The sequence below is a fragment of the Anabas testudineus genome, chromosome 16 (assembly GCF_900324465.2).
Source record: "Anabas testudineus chromosome 16, fAnaTes1.2, whole genome shotgun sequence".
NCBI lineage: Eukaryota > Metazoa > Chordata > Actinopteri > Anabantiformes > Anabantidae > Anabas > Anabas testudineus.
In genome coordinates, this window is record NC_046625.1 from 10259858 (window position 1) to 10270736 (window position 10879).

General features: G+C 38.6%; 2 protein-coding genes across 2 annotated transcripts; both read right to left on the bottom strand.

Moving 5' to 3' along the window:
* Positions 1-171: 171 nt before the first annotated feature.
* On the bottom strand, positions 172-4201 carry rpl18 (ribosomal protein L18). The gene is made up of 7 exons (XM_026371885.1): positions 4126-4201; positions 3381-3467; positions 3150-3257; positions 2445-2543; positions 2209-2332; positions 1355-1424; positions 172-305 (listed from the first exon to the last, which is right to left on the bottom strand). Exons 1-7 carry the CDS (start codon positions 4126-4128, stop codon positions 230-232), a joined length of 567 nt encoding a protein of 188 aa, XP_026227670.1. The 5' UTR covers positions 4129-4201; the 3' UTR covers positions 172-229.
* Positions 4202-4970: 769 nt separating this feature from the next.
* si:ch211-120k19.1 (Mpv17/PMP22 family protein) lies at positions 4971-6132 on the bottom strand. The gene is made up of 4 exons (XM_026371888.1): positions 5793-6132; positions 5317-5387; positions 5205-5234; positions 4971-5090 (listed from the first exon to the last, which is right to left on the bottom strand). The coding sequence occupies exons 1-4, from the start codon at positions 6124-6126 to the stop codon at positions 4971-4973; spliced, it is 555 nt and encodes a 184-aa protein (XP_026227673.1). The 5' UTR covers positions 6127-6132.
* Between the last annotated feature and the right edge of the window lie 4747 nt (positions 6133-10879).

Genomic DNA, 10879 nt, shown 5'->3' on the forward strand with positions numbered 1-10879 from the left:
CACTCTTATTTCCAGTATAAGTCTTATTGACGATCCAAATATTTGTGGTGTTTAGATGTATGCCAGTCCAGTCAGCCAGCATATAATTGTCTGCTTAAAATAAACTATTCCGCTTTTACAACAATAGCCCCAAGAAGCATGTTAAGTTGTCCAATAAAACAACAAAGTCCCTTCATTTTGTACAGCCAATCTTTTATTTGTATCAGATTGCATGGAAAACAAAAAGACACTAGTTCTTGTAGCCACGGCTGGCTCTGCGACCACGAGCTCTCTCGAACTTCCTGCCCTTGGAGCGGACATAGGGTCTGGAAAAGATATGACAAAACAGGTTAGTATAAAAAGATGGTACCAGAAATCTAATGATTTACTGACAGCAGTATACAGTAAGTGTTAATAGTCAGTAAAAACAAAACACCACAAAAATGACCCTTTGAGTGCCGCCCAATCATCTAGATCATCTAATCATCAGAGTCTGTGCTCTGCACCAAGTTGGCAGGAGCTTGTTATACAAAACTAAACAATTGGTAGAGAGACATAGAATGTGAGACAGAAGTATTTAAATAATGGCTACTATAGCAATATTATCCTATGTAACCGTAAGTAGCATATATTGAAAACTTTAGTTCCAATCTACCAAACTCCACAAAATCAAAGTGACTGATGTAGAAAAAAAAACCCAGATTTAAATATTCAATGAATTTTTGGTTTTGTGGGAGAAATGCCCGAATTCAGCAGTTCGACAAGCTACACCTGTGTTTTCCCTTCTATAAAAGCGTAGGTGACGGCACAGAAAAATACATGCACAGGAAATTCAAGTCCAAAACACTTTTGGGGTATAAGGCATTCATATTACAACACAGGAAACTGTTACTATGTTTTTGAAAATATTCTTCTACATTACTAAATTCACTTCAAATGGCACTGTTCTGTACAATACCATATTAACCATAATAAAACTACTAATGTATTAACTTTAGGTACAAATATAAAAACAACCAATTGATAGATCTGATTAATAGTATGATTTGTGTATTGGTGTAATGTTTTTCTAAGGACAGCTGCCATTTTATTCTCCTTTACAAACCACAAAAAAAAAGGGGAGAAAAAGAAGTAATGAAAGAAGTGAAAGAAAGAAAAGAGCAGATGAGACGCCCGGGGGATAATGAATCACAAATACCGCTTCTGACTGAATGTGTAATGACATACAGTACGTCTAATCTGTAAATGCAAGAAAACACAATTTCTAAGCTAACTTCAAGAAGGAAATCTCCCTCCGGCCTACATGTGATAAAGACTGCCTTATTTAAACATGTTCTATGTTTCACAAAAGTACAAAATACAACTGTACACATACTTGGTGTGGCTGTGAGGGGTTCCAGGAGCTTTTCCAAAGTGCCTGTACACCTCTCTGCCTTTGCGGGGTCCTGCAAAGCAAACAAATGTTACATATTATGAGATGACAAGTATTGATGATAAGTATTACTGGTTGAAAAGTTAACTACAATGCTTAAGTTAGATTAATTTCTGTTCCAAATGCAGCTTCAATTCATAAACAGTCGAAAGCATAAATAGCCTCTTGGATAAATGAACATGAAGAATGTAGGATTTATTTAGTGTAAACATAGAAAACCCTCAAGTGAATTAATTTCCAAAACATTACAGCTAAATAATTACTTCCACGTGATTACACATACCCTTGTTGCCAGTAGGTTTTAGCATTTATCAATATTTTGACTTCTAAGAGAAGCTTATCATTTGGGTTTTTCAAGCTTGACAAATATGCCCAACTAATAAGTGTCTACATAGCTTGTATACAATTAAGAAGGTATACAAATATCCATATAGTTATCTGTCAGCCATTAGGCCAGACTAATTTGAAGCAATATTTTTATCTGCAGTATTAAGAGAAAAGTACGAGACCAGTAAGTAGTAGTGTTTTGTGGACAAAAAGCATTTCCTGTTCTCAAATCTTTGATGCATCGGGAAAAAAAACATATTTGGCTTATTTTTTTACTTATCTAAAGTGTCCTGAAGTACCATGTGTAACATCTAGCATGAGGAACCATAACAAGTCAAAACTGTATCTATTATAGGCCCACACTTGTCTTTACTACTTCATGCCTTTGCATCAGAAGCACAATAACTAGTTACCTACAGGAACTGCATCATTGCATTATAGTTTGAATCAAAATCAGTACTTATATTTACCTGACAGCAGCACTGTGCCATGTCCTTTGGGAGAAGCCAAAGCCAGCTGGTCAAAGGTCATCACCTGACCGCCTGCCTTCAGGATTCTGCGGCGGGCACCATCAGTTACCCTCAGAGCGCAAATCTGTGGGACAACAAACAAAACGTGAGGTCAGAGTTGCCAACAGCCTCACAATGTTGCGGGAAGATCTTCCATAGAAATACAGGGGTTTTCCTACTGTACAAAGGGGCGTTACCTTGAGCTTGGGGATATCCTGAATCCTGACATCATCAGTCACTGTTCCAACAACAACAGCGGTTTTGTTATCACGGCCAGGCATCTTCATCTTACGGATCTGTGAAAGGTGGAAAAAATAAGTCAGATATTCCCAGATCTTCACCATGAGTTACTCACTGTGTCTTAATTATATAATTGTGTTATTAATTTGCAATAAGAAGCCAAGCAGGACCAAATTTCAATGCCAAATTTATTATAAAAGTTCAGAATCACTAGACAATAGAAGAGACATCATGATTGAAACTGAAGACAAATTGATGAAATTCTCTCTTTACCTGTATCTAAATACAAAATATCTACTTTATTTAATTTAAATTCACTACACAGAACTCAAGAATTGTTTTTATTTAATGTTGTGGATTTACACAATTGTTAGTGGAGCATGACTAAATGAATGAAACTAAGACTGTCAAACTGACAAGGAGACTCATGTAGATTGGTCAAACTGGTACATATTCAAATCCAGTGAATCAAATCATTGTATCCCCAAGAGTCCTCTAAATCTTAAGTATCATCCAGCTAATGCTGACACAGGCCTGAGAGTCTAATTTGTCAGAAATTGCAGAAAAGGATGACATACTAAATATTTAAGTGGGTTTACCAGTAAAACTGTCTAAAAAGAAACACAAATTCATTAGTGGTAGACTGGATAAGAGATACTGACCAAGCGGGAGACGGAGATGGGAGGCCTGTTGGTCCTGCTCATGAAGAGCCTCCTCAGGACAACCTTGTTGAAGGGAGCATTAGAGCGGCGGGCCAGGAACCTGTACAACTGTAAGAACCCAACAGGTTAGACAGGTCTATTATGTGTAACATAAACTCAAAAGTTACTAACTCAGAAAGCAGTAAATATTGATCAGAAATAATTACTACCCAAAATGTGATTATAATTTACCTTGACCAGGAGCCTCAGATAGATATCCTGGCTCTTTGGCTCTTTCCTGTGCACCTTACGGTCCTTGTTGTGTCTGATGTCAACTCCCTTGAAAGAAAAAGGCGATAACATTAATACTTCAACAATAACACATCACATGCAGCACTTTCAGGATTCATCTCAATAACGCTGTATAGCAATTCTAGCAATACTCTGTATAGCTTGCAACCAGGCTCCGTTGCTCATTTAACTGTACAATTACAAACCAAACTTGCCAAATAACATTATTAAAGAAGCAGAATTTAGAGTATCACTAACAAAACTGTTACACAAACAACTAGCTTAATATTTATCACAGGCCGGTATACACGTTGACACTGCAGCTAATGCTATCACGACCGACACTGCAAACAACCCTACACTTCTAAATGTGAGGGACCTTAACACTTGCGAACACACGTAAACTCTAGAGAAATACAAATTATGTTTACACATAATATTCCGCATTTTAAATAGTTTCAAGACTCGCTTTTGATCAGCTTCCTAGCGTGAAGCTGCTGCCCGTACAGCACTAAAGTCAGTGCGGAGAAGGAGAAGCTAATATGAATTACATGCCAAAATACCGCAAAATCATAACAGGACTGTAACGTAAATGATGTTCAGTATCAGTATATGTTGCCATTAAGAAGATGAGATTCTTTAATTCGGAGGATGGCCGTGGATATTCAAGCTATCATGCTTTAAAATTTCTACTAGCTGTACCTACCATCTTGGACTCAGAGCGAAAAGGGAAAAGGAAGAGCTGAGGTCTCGCGATAAACAGTGCCCAGAAATCTCGGCGCCCTGATTGGCTACTGAGCATGCGCTTCCTGCAGGGTGACGTCAAAACAACTGTGAGGATTCAGGACGCTGCCTCCAGTGGTAGAAACACAGAGACGAGTTCCTGACTGATAATTTACTGGGTAATGCCGATTTAAGTCCATAAAATTCTATTAATCTAATCTATAATCTGTCTATGTTGAATGTATTTTTTAACATTAAATAGATCTATTTGATCTATTTTAATGTCTCATTTATTATTGTTTTAAATGTCATTCTAATGCTTGTCCTTGTGCTGAAAACACATAATTACACTACATTATAAATTACTAACATTCAATCAAAACATGTTTTCACAAACTCAGCAAGTGAAAACAATTCAGACAATTAGGATTGGTGTTATTTTAATAATTACAAAGTTATTATTATTCCAGTGTATGGCATACTTATACAAAGTTACAGTAGCACAGTGTTTAAAAAGGGCTCATACATACAATTATTGTTACATAGTTCAACAGATTTATAAACAGATAAAACCAAATGAGTATATGCAAGTGTCTTTTAAGGATGTATAAATATTGTAGCCTATGCAATTACATTATGTTAACATAATTAGCAGCATATTGTGAGAAAACCAGATTACATCACAAGAGTATAAGCAGGATTAAGTGAGTTGTATAATTTTTGAATACATTTATCACCGTCTTAGGGATACAGGGAAGGTAACTAAAATCTACCATCAAATAAGTCTCATCGTCTGTTCTCATTGTCTTACAAAAGTGGTCTTTGGGTTTATTCAAGTTTGTGTCCACGCTGATTTTTGAGATGACATAGGAAGATTGTGAAAGTCAGAGCGATGCCTCCCAGAAACACTGTCCGAGCCACCGGGGGAACCAGTGCAAAGTTTACTGCCTGAGATGATGAATGACATAAACATATGTTACTCTGCAACAGTGCACGTATGTGCACATTTCTGAGCATTTGTGTGTGCTGGCACAAAATAAACAACATATGAGAATATCTTACCTGCATTGTTGACCAATATATTACTCCAGTCTAAAGAGATGAACAAATAATAAATAAATGGATTTCCATTTTGTATTAATATTCTAACAAAGGATTTTACTGTGTCCTGTACCTTGTAAGAAGTCCAGAAATTCTGCCTCCAGTCTTCAAGTAGGTCCTCTTTGTTTTCTAGCAAATTTAAACCTAAAAGGTAGAAGTAACTTAAATTGTATAATATACATTATATATTACATTATCACATTAGCTCAGCTCTGCTCCAGGAGATTTTAGCTGTACTGTGGCCTTCCTCACTGCATATTCCCAGTAAGTACAGAGAAAAATATAGATTTTTTTTACTAGAATGAATGGAGTTGAGCATCAGTCATGTTTTTCTATTTTGAAAATTGAAAGTCTCAATTCACCCAGAAACAAAATAAAGTGGTACCAGAATGTTATGGCAAACATTACAATAAGAAAATTGGCCCTATAAGGAAAAACATCACAGCAAGAGCAACAGAATAATAGAAATCCTAAACATGAGTCAAACTTGGTGTTCTTATTTAGAATAAACAAAAAAACAATTTTAAGTAGTCACCATAAGACGCTCACCAATATAAAAAGCACTGATGGTTAGAGGAGCTGCGATCAGCTGATCCACCACAACTTTCCCTGTCACTGTCTTTACTCCGGTTCCCGGCAGCATCCTCTCCAGTCCTCTGAGCCAGTGGTAGTTAAAGTTTGCATGAAAACAGAAACCAACAGCTGCCACTCGAGCTGTCTGACACCAGTCGATCCCAGCTGTGTCCTCTGATGTGGATCCTGCAGCAGGTTTCCCACCTAGCACACTCTGCTGTATGAGATCAGCTGAGGCAAACAGTGTTGTGTATCCCAGGACGTTGCTGATGTATGGATGGGCCTTGAATGCAGCCCAGGCTCGGTTCATGGTGACAAATCTGTTAAGAGAGAAGAAGAAAAAAAAATAATTCATGATAAAGCCACTGGGTGTCACTACTTTTTAACAGGATTAATTAAGGTGGGGAAGGAGTACATGCCGGAAATGATAATTGCTGTTTATTGAACCACCACAAGTTATGGCTTTTATCCAAATAACAGTCAAACCTACCAGCGTTTGGACACAAGTCTGTTTCTGATTGACTGTGTCTGACGAAGAGGAGGAGCTGAGGTGAATCTACTAGTGAGGGTTGAAGTTCAGTCACTGTTGCAGAGAATGAGTGATAAGACCTTTATCAGCCTGGAGAGGAATCTGAGAAAATAACACGTGAGAGTTGGTGAAGGATCAACCACCAAGGCAACAAAATGCAGCAGAAAGCAGAGAGTTACAAACTCAGTCATTATCCTGAGTTTGTGTAGATGTAATACAATACGTTGAAGCTCCAGGAGCCCTTTGCCCAAATTGTTTTTGTGACACAATGTCATTTCCAATAGGTCTCATTCCTTGTCATGCTGATATAAGTCACTTAATGTATAGTAAAAATCTCTTACCACCAGTTTTCCAAGTGAGATATGTTTTGACGTTGAGACCACATGAGAAAGTTCACTGTGCGGCTCTCTGCTCACAAGCACACGTGGTGACACTATAAATAGACACAATTCCTGCAGCAGTGGTTCCCTCCTGAGTAAAGTGACATAAGATGCACAAACTGTAAATTTTCTTAACTTATAGAGGGTTTTTGTATTCACAGGGCCAAGTACGGTGCCCCGATAACATAAAAAGAACAAGAAGCTGATATGTGTTTTGTATCACATGGCTGCATGTTTAGTATATGCATGTCACAAAATGTGCATCAACTAACTCAATAACTAAATATCAAGGATTTAATGGAAAACTGACATATGTTGAAGGTTCAGTTTAGTAATTTTAGCTGAAATCCATCAGTGGATGATTTACATGATACAGAACAACAACAACATAGCAAAAAAATATATATATAAAAAAAGGAAAATCATGTAACTGTGTCTAAACAATGTAAAAAAAGATATAAGAGGAGAAAAATCAACTATAACTAAAAGTCAAGATGAAGTTAAACATCCACAGCAAAATGTAAAAATCTAAATGTCAACGAGAAGATATATAAATTGTGTGTAAACCTGTTGGGTTTTATTTAGGCTTTGTGAAAAGCACCGCCTTTTCATCCACCTGCTACCATAGATATGTAAAATTCTGCACTTGGAAGGTGGACTATTGAATTGCAAAGGTCAATTAAAGCCACTAGCAACCATCTTAGCTCTTCCCTCGGAGAATGTGATAATTAGGGCCAGAGTTTAAGCTGATCAATTAAGGGCTTGTTAACCGCCTCAACTGGTGTGTTTGTGTCTCCCAGTATTTAACAAGCTGCCTTTAGTGCGGCACACAATGGAGACGTGTGCCCACACCTCCACCGACTGTTGACTTCTCAGATAATTGCCTCTTTCTTTTCAGAGTCTCTCATCGTGTCTCCCTTCCTCTCCCACTATCAATTTGTCAAGTTGAATCCCATTCACACTCCTGCAAAAATTGGGATTTGTGCATTTGCATTGAACACTGATGTCACTTGACTTAATTTGTTCACACAGACTCACAATACAAGCACAAACATACAACTACAATTAAATCACCACACCTCTCTCTCTCTGAAGCAGCCTGCCACCTCAGTCCTCAGAGCAGTTTGTGGAAACATAAGAAAGCAGCCTGAGCAGGAGAAAGGTAAGAATAATTTTCTGGTTATTTTTTTCTGCAGCTCAAAACAGCACATTACATTACAGACATAAGTCACAGTGTATTTATAATTAACCAGTCAGCAGAGGTGGAAGTACTCAATCCCTAACTAATAGAAACAATACTATTATGTAAAAAGCTTGTTTTTAAAAGAAAAAACATGTTGATTTTTGCAGTAAAGTGGACTTAAAATATTAAAGTTAAACTTCTGTTTATTTATAGTATTGTGTAAATATCATTGGATCAGTATTGCACTTGATGTGTAGTTCAGATGCTGTACTGCTGAGTAGAACAAGCTGTAGCCATAAACTAGCCATAAACTAAACATAAACTTCCATGTAGATAACTTTACTTGCAGATTAACTAAAAATTACAGCACTGAAATAAATTTAATTTAGACTTTGTAGACAAAGAAGCACATTTTCTTCTGAAATTAGGAATATAAAGTAGCATAAAATAGAAATATTCCAGTAAAGTACTTTATATTTGTAAATAGTTACATCCTCACAGTACAGTATCTTCACAGCTGCTTAGACTTACGTCCTTGTCTTTTCTTGACATTTTATATGTTGAATTTACAAATATTCCCTTGTTTTATTACCTTTTCTCTTGCAGTACCTGTTCCTTTCAGCCATGAGACCATCTATTTCTGTGACCCTGGAGCCCGGGTCAGAGCGAGGGGTTCCTTGGGGTCGTGACCTCTACACTTTCGTAACGTCAGCAGCAGGTCACATGATGAGGACCCTGCAGAAACCTCGGAAGAACCGGCCGTCCAAACGGCAGGTCAACCACCGGCGCTTTCTGCACAACATGATTCAGAGGTTGGTGATCAGGGAGACAGTGAAGTGAGCTGATATTAAAATGAAAAGCAGTTTGCGCCTGGCAGGAAGTTGAGGCAGTGGCTCCCACAGTGGAGGGGTCTCCACATGACTGAAGGGCTAAAAACAAGACCAAGCCAGGACAACTATTTTGTTTCTGAACTACTGCTTTGATCTGCTCACATTGTAGGGCTGCCCATAGACACAGCAATGAGCTTTGCAAATTGGACTATTTATATTGGAACATAACTCAACTCCCAACAAGAAAAAGAATAAATACATTTCCATAATGTTGAACTATTCCTTTGAAGGGACACACTGGGAACACTTTTCTTATGGTATTTTGAAAACTTCTGCTGTTTCAATGTGATATTCCCTCTTATTTGTCTCTCTTAACAGAAAGTTTGCAGACATAGAGGCGGCAAACCACCGGCTGGCATCTGCTCTTTACTTTAAGGAGGAGGAAAAAAGCACATCGACTTTGCCGCCACAGATGCCAGAGACACCTGACCAGTTAGACAATCCCTCCCAAACTGGTCATTTACAACATCCAGAAAAATGCAGTACCCGCAAAGATGCAGAAGGCATCTCAAAACCTACAAATGACGTCTCTGTTGCATCACATCAAACTGAGGTCAGTGAAAAGACGCAGCTTAACTTGGGACACCTGTGGAAACGTCATCCTAAATCACAGTCCATCACCTGCACCACTAGGAAGAACAATCAGAGCAGAGGAAGGCAGAAAAAGGGGAATGAAAATCACAAACTAGTTGAATACACATTTATGAGCTCCCCAAAAGGCATCGACTACTACCACGAGGCAGAGGTCGTTCAAACTGAGCATCATGATGATGAGAAGCGAGTAAAGTCACCCAGCAGCCTCTCCGAACACACTCAAACAGCTCCACAGGACTCTGCTGTCATCCAAAACGTGGCTGTATCTCCATCATTCTCACCAGCACTCTCACCTTTGTCCCTTGACTCTTGTGATCTTTCAGTGCAAATGTTCACAGACATCTCGGCCTGCCCACATTCTCAGAAGAGCATTGCTGACATTGCAGAGAGTCAGTGGACGGATATAATGGATCTGTTCAGTGGTGGCAATAGCGACGTAGGAGGTTGCATGGATGTGGAGGCCTATTTTGAAAGCATCTGTTCATGCCAAGGTGACGCAGGACAGGAAGTCAGTGTAGATGAATTTACATTTTCAGATCAGTTAGACGGCTTAAGAGAAGAGATGTGTAACAACAGGTATGAGTCAGAGGCTGTATGCTGCGAGAGAGGTGACTACAGACATGTGAATGTATACAGTTATCATGGAGATCAGGGACTGAATATAAACCAGCTCCACACGTCGATCAACCACCACTGCAACGTGTCACAACTGGAGACGTACCAGCATCCTCAGGAAGAGAGTCACTGTGTGCTGGGAAGCTGTGAAAATCACTTAAGTTTTACACCATTCGAGGGTGTTGCTCAGTCATTCTCTGCTCCCCTGCATAATCCTGAGCACCGTCCCATAGCAACACCACCACACGAGGACGACTGGCTGTTCACTGATATCCTGACAGACAGGAAGTCACCCGGCTGCTAGGAAAAAGGTCAGTTTGAATATGTGTGGAAGATGTTAAGGACTATGACTTTCTGCTGCAAGGAAGGTGGTGACATGATATCTTTAATGATCGTGGTTACAAATCAATTCTTCTGACAATCAAAGCTCTGCAGCAGTTTTTCAGAATCTGCCCAACCAATCTGAGCATGTTTGGTTAAATCTCAAGCAATGGGCTCCTTACTTATACTCTGTTATTAGAAAATATGAGTGTGAAGATTTGGGAAAACGTTCAGGACTTTTAGCTTTACTGAAACTCATTATTCAGCTTTAGCAGCCATCAATTGTGTTTTTGTCATTCGTTTCCCACATCGTGCCACAAACGCAAGGATCATTTTAATCTTTAAGAAACACAATAACTTCACATTTTTCACCTTATTTTCACAAAACAAAGGTTTTGTATTTGATGTATTAGTTGACAGGCTCTTAAATGTGCTGCTTTTTGAGTCTCTTAATTAGTGTTTTATTTAAGGAAGGGTCCACTGAAAAAAAAAGAGCTTTTATCACGAAACATATAATCAGCGATGGCACCAGCTGTTACGTCTTGTCAAAA